The sequence below is a fragment of the Terrapene carolina genome, unplaced genomic scaffold (genome assembly GCF_002925995.2).
Source record: "Terrapene carolina triunguis isolate 2854851 unplaced genomic scaffold, T_m_triunguis-2.0 Scaffold66, whole genome shotgun sequence".
Classification (NCBI taxonomy): Eukaryota; Metazoa; Chordata; order Testudines; family Emydidae; genus Terrapene; species Terrapene triunguis.
The window spans coordinates 70,086,699-70,104,334 of record NW_020664417.1 but is presented as its reverse complement, the minus strand read 5'-3'; the positions used below and the strand labels follow the sequence as shown (position 1 = coordinate 70,104,334).

Here is a 17,636-nt window from a genome sequence, read left to right as displayed (position 1 = left end):
AGCAAATTCAGATTAAAATATTAATCAATATTCACTGAAATTTTCTTCAGATATTTGTCCAACTCCAATCACAATGGGGCAAATTCATTTCTAAAGACCCATCTTAGAGCCTTCATACTATTTAAGCCCTATTTGAGTACTTGAGTGGGTTTTAAGAGGTGCAAAAGCCTTATGGTTTGCTGTCCGCACAGTGATGAATGTTACCCAATAATTTTTTAAAATCTGATTCAAGTTTTTTTAAAATTTAAATTTCCATTCCCTGTATTGCATATTCCACAATACAAACAGGATACAAACTTCACACAATCCAAAAAACAAAACAAAACCAACCCCCCCCCCCCCCCCCCCCCAAAAACCAACCCCCAAACACACACCAAACTTTGTGTGTTCCAAAATCTGCATCTTGTTCTAGTCTTCAGTTTCTCCCGCACTTGTATGTTTAGTACAGTTATCCATTTCAGGCACATCTTTTCCATTGCTCTTTTCTTTTCTAAAAGTCTTCATACACTTTTCCAGTCTTTTTAGGAACAGATCTACATCTTGCTTTTTCATTCCAATTGCTGAAGCAGCATTGAGGTAAGCACAGGGATAGTAATTTGTATGTGACATAAAGCCTTTGAAAGTGTAGTTATTCACTGTTTGCAAAGACCCAAGGGGAACCACCCTGAAAGAATCAATCACAATTCAATTAAAAATGCTCAGGGCTATTTACAGGAAGCACAGTATTCTGAAACATTTCTATGCATAACAACGTGTGTAAATTATAAACAAGTTTGTGTAAAAGTACCTGAAGTGAACCAATTATTAAAGAACATTAAAATCAAGAACTATAAAAAAACAGCATTGGTAGAAATAGGACTGGAACTTTTGAACTTGATGAAACCCTGAACTTTTTCAAAGATGGTATCTGTTAAGACCAATCTACCCAAAGAGGACTGTAGTAGCAGGACAAGTAAAAGTTATCATCAGGTAAAACAAAACAAAAAAACCCACCCCATCTTACTGCAGTACATACAGATTTACTGTAGTTCATCTGTGTAAGAAGTAGAATAATCCAAGCTAATGAAGCATGTCTTCTGATGTGAAAATACTCAGCTCTGCCAGACAAAGTGACATTAACTCTGTAGCAGAAGCTAGTTGACAGCAGTAATATTCAGATTAAAGAATTCTGCCAAAACAAGTTTTAGATCATCCTCTTCTTCTAAAAGGTTTAATCTGAAATCATTAAAAATTATTTGGCCTGCATTTCCCTTGCCATGTACCGTCCAGCAGTAAAAATTTTCCACCTACACTGGCTGAAGTTAATTCTGGAAAGTAGGATTTTCTTTTACACTACAAAAAGCAACGAACAACATTAGAGATAAGCAATGTGTTTCCCAGGTCTTTGGCACAAAAAAGATTTTTTAAAATACAGCTGAAGCCATGTTAAATATTCCTCTAATATTACAAACCTCAGTTTTTGTCAAGTACGGTAACCGCTTCCACAACTAGTGAAAGATGCATTATTACTAATTTGTATTGTGGTATCACACCTAGAAGGCCCCAATTAGGAATCAGGACCACATTGTACTAGGCACTACGGCCACAGATAACAAAAAGACTGTGAATAATTTGGGACAAGGACAATCTTAAGATTAGTGGCACCAGGTGCTACAGCAAACAGACAGGAATAGTACAACTAACCTGGTAATCAGTGGTCGTATCATAGCACACCAATTGTCTAACTAGCAGACAGTGTTTTGCAGGCATCCTGTCAGTGGCAAGTTTTAAGGAGAGGTTTGACAGACATTATGTAGACATTAGCAAATTTTTACAAGGAGTTCCTTGCACGCATAAGGAGCAGCATGGGAGGAAGCATGAGGACACTTGTGGGAAAACTTAACTAATGGACAGTGAAGGCCGACAGCAGTGGAATGAAGAATGCATCACTCTGACTCTCTACAACCAGGGTCAAATTTGCGCTAGGGATACATGTGTACACATTATACCTCAGTTAGTTTGTAAAGTCCTAAGAACCATCACAGCACAGCAAATTTCACTGAATATGATAAAAGTTTAAAATATTTCAGATGCTCACCTTGCTCCTGAAACTTGTCTTGTGAAAAGCATAGATCCAAGCTGAGTAACAGCCATGTCACTGTGTTTATCTAGGTTCTCTAGAGACATAGCTGAAGACATAAATAGCTATGTTATAATAACTGTAATAAAGCTCCTCCTTCAGCAGAAAAGAACCATTGATAAGTTTTATCTAACAATGGTGCCCTGGTTAAGTATTTGGGTTAGAATATAACTAATATGAACATTCTTACTATTATTTTTAATTCTTTTCAGTTTTCCACTAAATATATCCTTTCATTATCTGATTAGACCGTTTATACAGTTGAGATACTGTGTGGGGAGAGAAGTTCCAGTTTTCCAGGTTCAGTAGAGTTATTGCTTACAATGAAAATCCCAAGTAAATAAAGGGACTCACTAATAGTTCAGCACCAAGCAGTTGTGGTTGAAATAACTATTAAACAGTATAAAAATAAATAAATTGAAGTACTGAATGGTAACATGTCAGTCTTTTTACTCTCATGATCAAACAAAGCATATTTTGATCACAAGCAGTTACGTATATAAATACAGGGTCTGAGTCACTAACTGCACTGATAACTGCACTACTCTACTTTTAGGCTGATGCAAGTCCATTGATTTCAATGGACTTGTATTGGCATAAGATTAATGGAATGGAACGGTGAACCGTATGCAAGCTCATCTTGTGTATGCAAGTGTATTAAAAATATAGAAGATTTCAGAAGTGCTGGCTCAGTTCAAAGCTGAACAGTAATTACACTGGTCTACAATTTTTGAGAAGTCGTCTGCTTCAGAGATAAAATGTGCTATTTATTATGTATTTTGATGTGCTGAATTCAAATATGACAATTAAAACAACTGATTGGCTACTGTTTCTAAGATATTTAAGTTTTTACATTTTATGTCTATGTATATTGTGTAGATAATAGAGTTTTAATCAAATTGTAAACCTAGGTCTTTTCATGATAATATTTCACTTGTCCTGTTTATGTTACACTTTAAAAATCAGCAAAAGGGTTATATAAATAAAATTTATTATGAAACAAAATTGCAAAAAACAATTCTGTACATAGTTTAGTCCTATTCAGTGTCTACTCGGCGCTTCTTGGCTTGTCTCTTGTATTCATTCAATGGAGCATCTCTTGTCACTGTCCAGCAATAGTCTGCAAGCATTGATGGGCTCCATTTGCCCTGATAGCGTTTCTCCATTGTTGCAATGTCCTGGTGAAATCGCTCGCTGTGCTCGTCGCTCACTGCTCCGCAGTTCGGTGGAAAAAAATCTAGATGAGAGTGCAAAAAATGTATCTTTAGTGACATGTTGCAACCAAAGCTTTTGTATGCCTTGAGGAGGTTTTCCACCAACAACCTGTAGTTGTCTGCCTTGTTGTTTCCGAGAAAATTTATTGCCATTAACTGGAAGGCTTTCCATTCCGTCTTTTCCTTGCCACGCAGTGAATGGTCAAATGCATCATCTCGAAGAAGTTCACAAATCTGAGGACCAACAAAGACACCTTCCTTTATCTTAGCTTCACTTAACCTTGGAAATTTTCCACGGAGGTACTTGAAAGCTGCTTGTGTTTTGTCAATGGCCTTGACAAAGTTCTTCATCAGACCCAGCTTGATGTGTAAGGGTGGTAACAAAATCTTCCTTGATTCAACAAGTGGTGGATGCTGAACACTTTTCCTCCCAGGCTCCAATGACTGTCGGAGTGGCCAATCTTTCTTGATGGAGTGGGAATCTCTTGCACGACTAGCCCATTCGCAGAGAAAACAGCAGTACTTTGTGTATCCAGTCTGCAGACCAAGCAAGAGAGCAACAACCTTCAAATCGCCACAAAGCTGCCACTGATGTTGGTCATAGTTTATGCACCTCAAAAGTTGTTTCATGTTGTCATAGGTTTCCTTCATATGGACTGCATGACCAACTGGAATTGATGGCAAAACATTGCCATTATGCAGTAAAACAGCTTTAAGACTCATCTTCGATGAATCAATGAACAGTCTCCCCTCATCTGGATCGTGAACGATATGGAGGGCTGCCATCACACCATCGATGTTGTTGCAGGCTACAAGCTCACCTTCCATGAAGAAGAATGGGACAAGATCCTTTTGACGGTCACGGAACATGGAAACCCTAACATCACCTGCTAGGAGATTCCACTGCTGTAGTCTGGAGCCCAACAGCTCTGCCTTACTCTTGGGTAGTTTCAAATCCCTGACAAGGTCATTCAGTTCACCTTGTGTTATAAGGTGTGGTTCAGAGAAGGAGGATGGGAGAAAATGTGGGTCCTGTGACATTGATGGTTCAGGACCAGAAGTTTCATCCTCTTCCTCGTCTGACTCAAGTGAGAATGATTCTGGTGCATCAGGAACTGGCAGTCCTTCTCCGTGGGGTACTGGGCGTATAGCTGATGGAATGTTTGGATAATGCACAGTCCACTTTTTCTTCTTTGACACACCTTTCCCAACTGGAGGCACCATGCAGAAGTAACAATTGCTGGTATGATCTGTTGGCTCTCTCCAAATCATTGGCACTGCAAAAGGCATAGATTTCCTTTTCCTGTTCAACCACTGGCGAAGATTTGTTGCACAAGTGTTGCAGCATATGTGTGGGGCCCACCTCTTGTCCTGATCTCCAATTTTGCAGCCAAAATAAAGGTGATAGGCTTTCTTAACCATAGTGGTTACACTGTGCTTTTGTGATGCAAAAGTCACTTCACCACAAACATAGCAGAAGTTATCTGCACTGTTCACACAAGTACGAGGCATCTCTGCTCACTTTGGCTAAACAGAAATGTGTCCCTTTGCAAAATCAAACACTGACAAATAAGAGAGCACGACACTGTATGATTTCTAGAGCTGATATAGGGCAATTTGTTCAGCAGAGTGATGTAAGCTTCATTATGATTGCATCATCCATGACTTCTAGGAATAACATGATGCAATTCATATCATGTATGACGCAATACCAGCTTCAGATTGCATCATTCATTGTTTTGCCTAAAAAGCAAGTACTGTCCAAACCCAGTCATAGATTTATTCATAGATCCAGTCAAAGATGTATTTTAGTCATTTCTGGTTTAAATTGAGATCCCTTCCCTTTATAACTCACTTATCCTCCGCCATTCCCAAGTCAAGGGTCGTATATACTGACCCAATAGCATATCTTGAAAACTAGAGCCAATCAACAATTTTAAGCATCATTTTCGTTCTCAGTGACTCAGAATTAGTAAAGTTTGACTACATTTATTTCAGAAGCATTTTGGCTGTAGAGCAGTGTTACCTAAGGAAATAGGATTGTGTGGTGTGTTCAACAGCCTCTCCTTGTAGACTTCTGCTAGCTTCCTCAGCTGACTTGAAAGGTAGGAAAACATTTCCTGGAAAAAAGCAACAATTTTCAATTAATTTTCTTTTTCTTTCTTTCTCTGTTGAATAGTTAATATCAATTTTGGAAAGATGTCAGCCTCCAGAATATATCATAAAGTATCCAAGTGGTCCCCAGTTCATATGTATTAAGCATCAGCCATTTATTTGAGTTAACAGGTCAGACAGTGTCCTTGAGCAGCGCATGGAAGCCCCTTCCTGTGTAGATCTCTCCATACCATTGTCTTCCCTGCCTGACAAGATGAAGCAGCTCCATGTGGGCCAGCACCTGTGCTCAGGATTCAATCCCTCTTTGTCTCCGCAGAATTTATATAGAAAAGGTAATCCATCCTTGAGGAGATTGTGGCAGCAAGACCCCTCCCAGGATCCTGCAATGGGAAGGGGCAGGGTGGCCTTGCTGTGATAGAGGCTGCATCTGCAAACATAGCAGACCACCTGTACTTCCACATCAGCTCTGACCTAAACTGTTCACCACCACAGGGCATCCACTGCCAGGGAGTTAGAGAGGAGCTGCCAAGGCCAAAGCTGGTGCAGGGTTGCAGCCAGTCTGCTATGCTTTCGGGCAAGAGCTTTACCATAGGTCAGCAAACCCTGCCATCCCAACAAGATGCTGTGGGGGAATCGCCACAAAGAAATCCTTGCAGAAATAGCCACACACAAATCCCTTGTCTATAGTCTTTTACCAGGGCAGGGGACAAACTGGTTCAGTGAAAACAATACAGCAAGAAAGTTGAGATATCATTCCTCAGTGCATATTTTATATTTCCTGGTGAATATTATATTTTACATTTATTTAGTGTCCTTCATTCTGAAGGAGCCCAAAACACTTCAAATGTACATAACATAGAGCACCACTGGAGTTGAGGGTGGCAACCAACTGGTGCATAGCTCTGAATGTAAACAAGACATAGTGAGGAGACTAGAGGGAAATTTTGGCCCTCTATACCAGGACAACCCTCTACTCTTACAAAATTCCCATGGCATCATTCATATCCAAGTACAGCAGACAGGACGATAGCTGTGATACTCATGACATAAGATGCTGAACCTTTGGTGAAACATGATGATATCTTTGAGCACAAATTCTATTAATAAATAGCCACTTCAAACAAAATGTAACCCTGCATGATGCCAAAGAAAACAGGAATTAGCATTCCTTTCATCCATCTTTTTTAGCTTCCCAATACAACACTAAAAGAGCACATTTTGTTCCATCAATATCTGATAAGAAAATATTCTTGTTTCTTACCAGCTGAAACAGTTCTGTGATGAATCAGAATATTTCTACTATTTAGCATCACAGATTTGAATACAAATGACTGTTAAATATTAACTGTTAACCAATCAGATCAGATTTTTTTGCTTTTTGATTGATTTAAAGGTAAATAGTTGGGGAGGTTTGGACCACTTGTCCACAGAGCGGTGAACACTGTTTTGCCTGCATTGCTGGCCACGTCATGCCAAACTGCTGCTTGCACTGTTTTAATCTGGAACAGTCTTAGTATAGAAAAAAAAGTGCAATTTGGCATCTGTCACTAGAGAGCTGCAACTGCCATCAGCTGCTAGAAGAATCCCTCTTTTTCTGCACCAGAAGGACAATAGGTCAGCATCTGATCTGCCTTTACATTAAGCAAGAGAGCATTGGTATGGGTATGAATGAATTTTGTGCCATACACTATATTCTCCTCCACAGTCATCTATGCCATGCAGACAGTTCCCCTCCCTGTCCTCTTTCTGAGACAAGTAGCTAGTCACCCTGCAGCTGCTGCTCAAGCTTTCTAAACATTATAGATGGGTGTCAAAAGTTCAGATGTCATTTCATCAGACAGTTCCTTTGTTGAAAAGGATGCCAAAAGCAGAGATGCCTACGTGAACTGTCTACCTATCCTAGCTAATGCATATGCGACATCATGATAGCAGGAAAAAAAAACCCCACACATCACAGCTGCTTCAGGTCTTCACCAACTAAACAATTTAGTGTTAGTGATGCTCCCCTCACACCTCAGCACAGAACACAGATAGACAAGAGTCAGAACAAACCACTCTTCCTAACAATTCCTATGGCCTCTGAGTTGTCATTTTCAACACTTCACATTGGTAGACATAGGTAGGGTGTGTGGGGGTGTCTGAGACAGAGAGAGAGGCGCAAAGACAAAGAGGTTTTAAGTTTGGGTAGCCTCATCCCTGGTCATCAGGTATCAGCTTGTTCTTCCTCCTGACTACAACGATTTTGTTCACCATTCACTTCAGTACAACTGCCCGCTTGCTACTTCTCCCATCATTCTTTCTCATGGCTATTGCTTGGGCATCTTCCTCAATTTTAGGACTTGACAAAGAACCCTCCTTTCTACAAACAGCATCCTCCTCCTTGTGTGGACCATCATCCTACCCTCTGACATGTACCTCTCTGACTGGAACCAGTTAGATCTAGTGAAGTTTAAAAAGACAAATGCAAAGTGCTCCACTTAGGAAGGAACAATCAGTTTCACACATACAGAATGGGAAGAGACTGTCTAGGAAGGAGTACGGCAGAAAGGGATCTAGGGGTTATAGTGGACCACAAGCTAAATGAGTCAACAGTGTGATGCTGTTGCAAAAAAAAGCAAACGTGATTCTGGGACGCATTAACAGGTATATTGTGAGCAAGACACGAGAAGTCATTCTTCTGCTGTACTCTGCGCTGGTTAGGCCTCAACTGGAATATTGTGTCCAGTTCTGGGCACCGCATTTCAAGAAAGATGTGGAGAAACTGGAGAGGGTACAGAGAAGAGCAACAAGAATGATTAAAGGTCTAGAGAACATGACCTATGAAGGAAGGCTGAAAGAATTGGGTTTGTTTAGTTTGGAAAAGAGAAGACTGAGAGGGGACATGATATCAGTTTTCAGGTATCTAAAAGGGTGTCATAAGGAGGAGGGAGAAAACTTGTTCACCTTAGCCTCTAAGGATAGAACAAGAAGCAATGGGCTTAAACTGCAGCAGGGAAGGTTTAGGTTGGACATTAGGAAAAAGTTCCTAACTGTCAGGATGGTTAAACACTGGAATAAACTGCCTAGGGAGGTTGTGGAATCTCCATCTCTGGAGATATTTAAGAGTAGGTTAGATAAATGTCTATCAGGGATGGTCTAGACAGTATTTGGTCCTGCCATGAAGGCAGAGGACTGGACTCGATGACCTCTTGAGGTCCCTTCCAGCCCTAGAATCTATGTATAAAATTAAAGATACCATTTTAGGTAGCACCTCAGAGATTTTACAGAACCAAATGGGTTAGGGGAGCAGTTCTGAGAAATGTGTATACCTTCTTTTCCTGGGCCACTGAATTAACTGAACTGCAGCCTCCATCTTAGAGAAATCAAGTGAAAATGGCTCCTGAGCTGACCCTCTTAATCACATGGGATGGATTCACTCAGAGAAATAGTGTCATGCCACCTAACAAAATGAATCAAACTATAGATGGGTGTTCACTGACAACAGCATGAAGTTTTTGAGAGGTCTAGTTAGAGAAAAAAACTTGCAAGAGGCTTCTATGGGCAGTGAGGAGGACTAGAAACTTGTGGCAAATCATTGCTGCTTTGCAGTGGCCATTTGAAATCAAACCCAATACTTCTATGGTTTGAGTACAACAGCTTGCACAGTTTGCAGTTGGCTTTATTTACAGTATCCTCTTAGAAACTTAAAAGTAACATTTGTTCCCTTATCTAGACACTTTTTTCTTGCTCCTCGTGGAAGACAAACACCATATTCATTTGTTATTCACTTTCTTGTCACAAGAAGTTATACTCCTGGGGGGAACTCTGTGCCACAGCGTGTGCACAGAATTCATATCCCCGCAGATTTCTTTGCTTCCCTTCAGAAAAATGACTTTCTGATGGGGGAAGCAAAGGGAAGTCGTAAGTGTGGTCACGCACCCCCCACCCCCAGCAGAGCAGGCATGTTGTTTCAGGCACCCAGAACAGCTGACTGAGAGGTAAATCACAGAAGGGGGTGGGGATGGGGATGCCCCGGCCGGTAGCTCCTACCCTGTGCTGGGTCCAGCTGCTAATCCTGGCTGGACTGGGGATGGGGGAGGACGGGACTTCCTCTTCCCCTGCAAGGAGCAGCTGGGGCCAAGTCAGACCCACCCCCAGAAACCTTCCCCAGCTGCAGGAAGCTCTGCCCTCTCCCTCTTCCTGTCCCATCACTCCTCAGCTGCGGAGGAAGGGGTCACTGTGGGGGAGCTGTCCGCCACCCATGCATCTGGACCCCCCCATACCCAGACCCCCCATCGAGCCTCACTCCCCCAACACCCAGAACCTCCCCACAGAGCTCCCTGCACCCAACCCCCTCCCAGAGCCTCACCCCCTGCATCCAGACCCATCCCTGCACCCAGACCTCTTGCTGAACCCCTGCACTTCAACCCCCACCCCAATAAGTCCCACCCCCCCTCACGTGGACCACTCCTTGCTGAGCCCTCCAAACTCCAACTCCCATCCCACCAAGCCCCACTCTCCCAGCACCCAGACCTCCCTGCTGAGCCCCACACACCCGAGCCCCCCCGCCCCCCCGCTGAGTGCCATCCCCTCATACCCAGACACCCCCCGCTGAGTCCCAACCACCTTCACTTGGACCCCTCTGAAGAGTCCCATTACCCCTGCACCCAGAACCCCCAATAAGCCCCTGTGCATCCAGCTCCCACACACACACCGATTGTCCCACACAGAACCCTCTCACCCCACACCTGGATCTCCCCACACTAAGTCGCTCCACACTTGGATCCTGCTGGGTTGAACCTGCCTGTCCCACACCTGGTGTGCCTGGCGTGGAGGGGCAGGGCCCTGTAGGGTTTCTGGGGCAGGCCTGGTCCTTGTGCTGTGTCAGGATCAGGTGCAGCCTCACTGCCGAGTCTGTGTCCTAGGAGGGGCTGCAGGGTGAGCTCCTACCTCTGTGCAGCCAGTGCTCTGCGCTCCCCACTGCAATGCTGGAGCTGCCACATTTATTGACAAATAAAATTTGCAGAAATTTAAAATATTGTGTGGAGAATTTTTAATTTTTTGGTGCAGAATTCCCTCAGGAGTAAATAAGCATCACTAATGTGCTCATCTATTATATCAGTATCATTTTTGTAATCTGATTTGTTAATTATTTTGTGCTACCTCTATTGGCTATTTACTTCTGCAGCAACAGAGGATAATACTGCAAGGGAGTGTATTTACAATGGCTGTTCTCAGAATACATTTATTGAGGAGAATGGTGATGAGAGAAAGTTAATGATGAGAACAATAAGATATTCCCCAACAATTTAACACTTTAAGCGTGTCTCATTTGAGGACTTCCCTATAGTGTAGTACATTTGACAATGTCCCTTTAATAAAATAACTTCCAATTTGTAGAATTGGGCTCTTAACTTAGCTACTTAAAGTAGTAAATTTTCCTCATTTATGATTAGATATCTAAATCACTCAATTAGCCCAGAATTGCTACTTGCATGTGGAGGGACTGGATGAATCAGGGAAGAATGAAGAAGTAGGAGAGGAAACCAGGGTATATACATTTTCATCAAACTGACTGAAAACCTCTGTATACAAATTTAAATGTTTTCCTGTTTTTGTAAAATAGCATTGCTTTGCATTTTAGAATTTTTATTTTCCATTTAACAACATCTAGATCTTTTATAAATAAATAGTTAGCTAAGCAGTTCACTGTACAATAAATTAATGACTTTTCAGATTTGGCAATATTTGGGGGGGTGGGGGGTTTAAGTCTATAGTTGACCTCTATTATAAAATCGCTTTCTGCTGCATGGAAAATTTATAAGCACCCAAGCAAATATATACAATGAGCTCTTACTTAAAAGAAATGCAGCTAAATACAATTGATTTTTTTATGTGGTAGGCACTGTAATTCAGTTTTTAAAAAACTTATCATACTAAAAGGTGTATTGAATTACTTACACGGTAAATGTCAGCCAAATTGCTAGGGGGAAAGAGTGAATGAAAATGTGAAACAACTGTACCACGAAACCTAGCTAGCTATTGAGGTAAATGCTGTTATTTGAAAATATATTGCACTTCTGGCATTCTAGTTTGATTTCTAACCCCTAAAACAATGACATCTAAGGGAAAACTGAAAATTCAGTTAATCCTAGAGGCAGTGTATATCAAAAGTGCCAAATGACATAGTCACGTTAGACATAATGGCAAGCTTCACTGAAGTATACATAAAACTATCAAGAAACTTTTGAAGAAGTGAGCAAAAAATCAGAGTTGTTTCTGGAGCCAATTTTGGTAACCTGGATATAAGGGGACAGTTCCTCATCTGCTGTTAATTAGCACAGCTTCACTGAAATCAGTCTAGCCTGCGGTTTCATGTTAGTTAGACCATGAAATGTGCAGTAGTGACACAAAAATCCAGTCTATGAATATCATAGGAAAGTCTTTAGAAATGGAATTTATGGTTTCTAGGTTTACCTGTTAATAAAGCCATCTACTACAATATGTACAGTTCTGTGCAGATATACATATTGCATAATACACACATACCCATTTTTGGACAGGAAAATTATTTTATTGGACATGAATAATTTTTGAATCTTTACATTTTAATGCAGAATCTTTATCTACAGATGTTCTCACAAATAGTTGAATCATACTATATATTTATATTCTACAATTCTTCTAGTTTTGAGAAGCTAAACTAAACTTAAAGGGCTTTCCATCTTTTAGGAGATGGTGGGTTTAAAAAATATTATTTGCATTGGATTATGGTAATACCTAGAGGCTATACAGTACTAGGCCCTGTACTCATACAACACATATGGAAGCTCTTCCATGCCCTTAGTCATTTTTGTTGCCCTTTTCTGAACCTTTTCCAAGTCCAATATATCTTTTCTGAGATGGGGCAACCACATCTGCATGCAGTATTCAAGATGTGGGCATACCATGGATTTATATAGAGGCAATATGATATTTTCTGTCTTATTATCCATCCCTTTCTTAATGATTCCCAACATTCTGTTCACTTTTTTGACTGCTGCTGCACACTGAGTGGATGTTCAGAGAACTATCCACAGTGACTCCAAGATCTCTTTCTTGAGTGGTAACAGCTAATTTAGACCCCATCATTTTATATGTATAGTTGGAATTGTGTTTTCCAATGTGCATTACTTTGCATTTATCAACATTGAATTTCATCTGCCATTTTGTTGCCCAGTCACCCAGTTTTGAGAGATCCTTTTGTAGCTCCTCACAGTCTGCTTCGACTTAACTATCTTGAGTAGTTTTGTAACATCTGCAAATTTTGCCACATCACTATTTACCTCTTTTTCCAGATCATTTATGAATATGTTAAATAGGACTGGGCCCAATACAGACCCTGGGGGATACCACTATTTACCTCTCTCCATTCTGAAAACTGAACATCTATTCCTACCCTTTGTTTCTTATCTTTTAACCAGTTACTAATCCATGAGAGGACCTTCCCTCTTATCCCATGACTGCTTACTTTGCTTAAGAGCCTTTCGCAAGGGACCTTGTCAAAGGCTTTCTGAAAATCTAAATACACTATATCCACTGGATCCCCCTTGTCCACATGCTTGTTGACCCCCCCCCCAAAGAATTCTAGTAGATTGGTGAGGCATGATTTCCCTTTACAAAAATCATGTTGATTATTCCCCAACAAATTATGTTCATCTATGTATCTGACAATTTTGTTCTTTACTATAGATTTAACCAGTTTGTCCGGTACTGAAGTCAGGCTTACCGGCCGGGGTCTCCTCTGGAGCCCTTTTTAAAAATTGGTGTCACATTAGCTGTCTTCCAGTCATTTGGTACAGAAGGTCATTGGAATGATAGGTTACAGATGACAGTTAGTATTCCTGCAATTTCACATTTGAGGTCCTTCAGAACTCTTGGGTGAATACCATCTGGTCCTGGTGACTTATTACTGGTTAGTTTATCAGTTTGTTCCAAAACCTCCTCTTAATAACACCTCAATCTGGGACAGTTCCTCAGATTTGTCACCTAAAAAAAATGGCTCAGGTTTGGGAATCTCCCTCACATCCTCAACCGTGAATACCGATGCAAAGAATTCATTTAGTTTCTCTGCAGTGGCCTTATTATCCTCGAGTGCTCCTTTAACACCTCGATCATCCAGTGGCCCCACTGGTTGTTTAGCAGGCTTCCTGCTTCTGATGTACTTAAATTTTTTTTGCTATTACTTGAGTCTTTGGCTAGCTGTTCTTCAAATTCTTTTTTGGCCTTCCTAATTATATTTTTACACTTCATTTGCCAGAGTTTATGCTCCTTTCCAGGGTGGATAAAAATCAATGATTTAAAAAAAAAATTGGATTTTTTAATTTAAATCAGAGTTTTTTGATCAAATGTTTTTTGAGGAAAAAACCTATCTAAAGATAGTTTTGATTAAGATACATTATAGCTCAAAGATATCTCATCATGGAATAGGGATTATAAATTCTAATTCTATAGTATGAGAATATATTAATGTAATGTTTAAGAAAAGTTTTCTAAATGAGTTCCAATAGTCCATGGATTAGGGACCTAGTTTTATGGGGTTCCACAGATTATTTAGGTTAATCTTTCTATCTATCTACCCAATGGGACTCAGTGCTCAGTCTAGACGATACCATCAGAGATGCTTAGTTTTGCAGTTCTCAAACTGTGCATTTGTGTCTCCAGAGATAACATGCTTGTTAACAGCAAAAATGTTTTTAAATAAATAAATAATATATAGAGGTGAGAAATAACAGACCTCAGCTCTATTGTCTCTCTGCAAATTTGTGTACACAGAGTCAATCCCTTACCTCTCTCTAAAAGTGCAAAGTTTCAAAAAATTCAGTGAATTGAAGATTGTTGGGGGCGGAATAATACAGTATAGTAAAGGAGAAGTCTGGAGATAAATGTGAGAAGTGAGGGGCATATGCTTTTTTGTTAAAATATTATCTGTTTGCTGTTGGAGGAAAAAAAAAATCCAGAATACTTAATATTGTTGTTTCAGTTAAATAAAACAATTTAAACGTCTGTCTGGTGATGTTCTCCTCCTAATACAGCATGGCAAGAAAATCCTCCAAATATTAATGATTAACCTGTTGAACTGGAGATAGTTCACCTCCTAATGACTTCGTAAGTATCTGCTTCAATTATCTTTGGTAAATGAAATAACCGAACAATGATTCATTTTCTGATATAGCTGTAAAACTAATCTGAAAAGTTTTCAAAATAAATCACTGTTTAAAAATGTATAGTGTGTACCTTATAAAAATGAAACCTACATCTATCTCTGAGTTGCGAAGAATATGTATTAAGGTTATAACAACTAACAAAAATGCACTTTTATGTAGAAAACCATGATTAAATCGAGTCTTCCTGATTGATTTAAATCAAATCCACTCTGCTCCTTTCTATTTTCCTCATTAGGATTTAACTTCCACTTTTTAAAGGTCGCCTTTTTGTCTCTCACTGCTTCTTTTACTTTGTTGTTTAGTCACAGTGGCTCTTTTTTATTCTCTATGTTTTTTAATGTGGGGTATATATTTAAATTGAGCCTCTATTATGGTGTCTTTAAAAAGTTTCCACATAGTTTACAGGGATTTTACTTTTGGTGCTGTACCTTTTAATTTCTGTTTAACCTACCTCCTCACTTTTGTGTAGTTTCCCTTTCTGAAATTAAATGCTACAGTGTTGGGACGCTGTGGTGTTTTTCCCGCCCCAGGGATGTTAAATTTAATTATATTATGGTCACTATTACCAAGTAGTGCAGCTATATTCACCTCTTGGACCTGATCCTATGCTCCATTTAGGAATAAATCAAAAATTGCCTCTCCTCTTGTGGGTTCCAGGACTATCTGCTCCAAGAAGCAGTCATTTAAGATGTCAAGAAACTTTATCTCTGCATCCCTTCCTGAGGCGATATGTGCCCAATCAATACGGGGATAGTTGAAATCCCCCATTATTATTGAGTTTTTTATTTTAATAGCCCCTCTAATCTCCTTGACAGTCACTATCAACATCAGGTCAGGTGGTCTGTAATATATCCCTACTGCTATATTCTTCTTATTCAAGCATGGAATTACTATCCATAGAGATTCTACAGTCTGGTTCATTTAAGATTTTTACTTAATTTGATTCTACGCTTTCTTTCACATATAGTGCCACTCCCCCACCAGCACAATCCGTTCTGTCCTTCCGATATATTTTGTATCCTGGTATTACTGTGTCCCATTGATTATCCTCATTCCACCAAGTTTCTGTGATTCCTATTATATCTATATCCTCATTTAATATGAGGCACTCTAGTTCACCCATCTTATTATTTAGATTTCTAGAATTGGTATATAAGCATTTTAAAAACTCATCACTTTTTAGCTGCCTGCCATTACATGATGTAATTGAATGGGACTTTTTTTCATTTGACAGATCCTCCTCTAAGGGATGTCTGAATTACGTGCTCCTCTGTACCCGTCGTCTTTCCCCCAGTCCTTAAAATTAAAAAAGTCATAAGTGCCAGCAATCTGGTTCCATTTTGGTTAAGGTGAAGCCCATCCTTCTTGTATAGGCTCCCGCTTTCCCCAAAATTTCCCCAGTTCCTAATAAAGCTAAACACCACCTCCCTACACCATCATCTCATCCACGCATTGAGACCCTGCAGTTCTGCCTGCCTAACTGGCCCTGCATATGGAACTGGAAGCATTTCAGAGAATGCTACCGTGGAGATCCTGGACTTCAATCTCTTACCTAGCAGCCTAAATTTGGCCTCCAGGACCTCTCTCCTTTCCTTCCCTATGTCATTGGTACCTACATGTACCATGACCACCGACTCCTTCCCAGCACTACACATGAGCCTATCTAGATGTCTCGAGAGATCCGCAACCTTCTCACCAGGCCGGCAAGTCACCATGCAGTTCTCCTAGTCATCACAAACCCAGCTATCGATGTTCTAATGATCGAATCGCCCATTACTAATACCTGTCTCTTCCTAATAATTGGAGTTCCCTCCCCCAAGAGGTATCCTCAGTGCGAGAGGATACCACATCATCATCTGGAAGGAGGGTCCCAACTATGGGATTATTTCCCTCTGACAGATCTTCAGTTTGGGGTGTGTGTGTGGAGCTATCATGGCTTTAAGCCATCTTTGCACCCTCTTGATCCTGGGCTACTCTGGGAGATAGAGACATCCCTGACATAACACAGAAAGCCCTTTGGGCCTGACTAAGGCTTGGTCTACACTGAAAAATTAGACAGATCTAGCTATACCACTCCAAACAGTGAAAAAATTTTCACGCTGTGCGACCCAGTTATTGTATATAGACATTGTATGTAGATGCAGCTTGGTCAATGGATTAACTACATCAATGGAAAAATCCTTTCTGTTGATGTAGGAAGCATCTACATTACGATAGCACAGCTGCAGCACTAGACACACCCTCAGTTATGGCAGCCTCCCAGGGCTGCCCTGTGAGCTGCAGCACTGCCCAGAATCTCCATAGTTATATACATGCTTCCCCCAATACACCTTTCTTGACCAGAGCTCCATCCCACTCCTATTTCAGGACTTGCAAAGTGCTCCTCAGAGGACAGCCTTACAGTTATCTTCTCCAGTGCCTCCCTGGCCAGATATAGAGATTTTAGAGCCCTGTTATGCTATTCTTTCCCTTTTACCTGGCATAATGAGGCTGGGATAGTATGAGAATCTCACCCTAAGGAATTAAGCTAAGGTATGTGGGTCTGGTTTTTTTTTTTGGTGACATTTGAACTATCTTAGGTTCAGAATTAATACTTAGCACCTGGCATCTTCAAAGAAGTTTACAAACCCATTCATCTCAAAACCCCAATATCATCCCTATTTTTCACATAAAAGAGCTAGAACAGAGAGGTTATTGTACCTGATTTTCAGACTGGCTGAGCATCCACAGCTCCAATTTAAGTAAATGGGAAATGCAGGAGCTCAGCACCTTTGAAATCAGTCTCTAGGGAGATGTTTAAATGTGACGTTATGAGTGTAATATAATATTTCATTGGAAGGGGACAGGGCCAGAAAGAGTTAATTAACTCACAGACTGACCTGACTCATGGGTGAACCTTAGGGACTGGTTAGGAAGATACCGTGTTTCCCCGAAAGTAAGACATCCCCCGAAAATAAGACCTACTTCCAGTTTTGCCTCTCGCTGTAATATAAGGCATCCCCC

At 40.5% G+C, this 17,636-nt stretch overlaps 1 protein-coding gene across 4 annotated transcripts in view; it reads right to left on the bottom strand.

Annotated features, from left to right (window-relative positions):
• Positions 1-349: 349 nt before the first annotated feature.
• The window catches only part of SEPSECS (Sep (O-phosphoserine) tRNA:Sec (selenocysteine) tRNA synthase), a 51,565-nt gene continuing 34,278 nt past the window's right edge, over positions 350-17,636 (bottom strand). For 3 of the 4 annotated variants that reach the window (XM_026648002.2, XM_026648004.2, XM_026648003.2), the window contains exons 9-11: positions 5,360-5,453; positions 2,078-2,168; positions 350-664 (exon numbers count right to left, since the gene is read on the bottom strand). In XM_026648002.2, coding sequence (XP_026503787.1) covers positions 409-664; positions 2,078-2,168; positions 5,360-5,453 — 441 coding nt within the window. In that variant the 3' untranslated portion in view covers positions 350-408. The remainder of the gene's footprint in view (positions 665-2,077; positions 2,169-5,359; positions 5,454-17,636) is intronic. The other variant, XM_026648005.2, reaches the window with a different exon arrangement.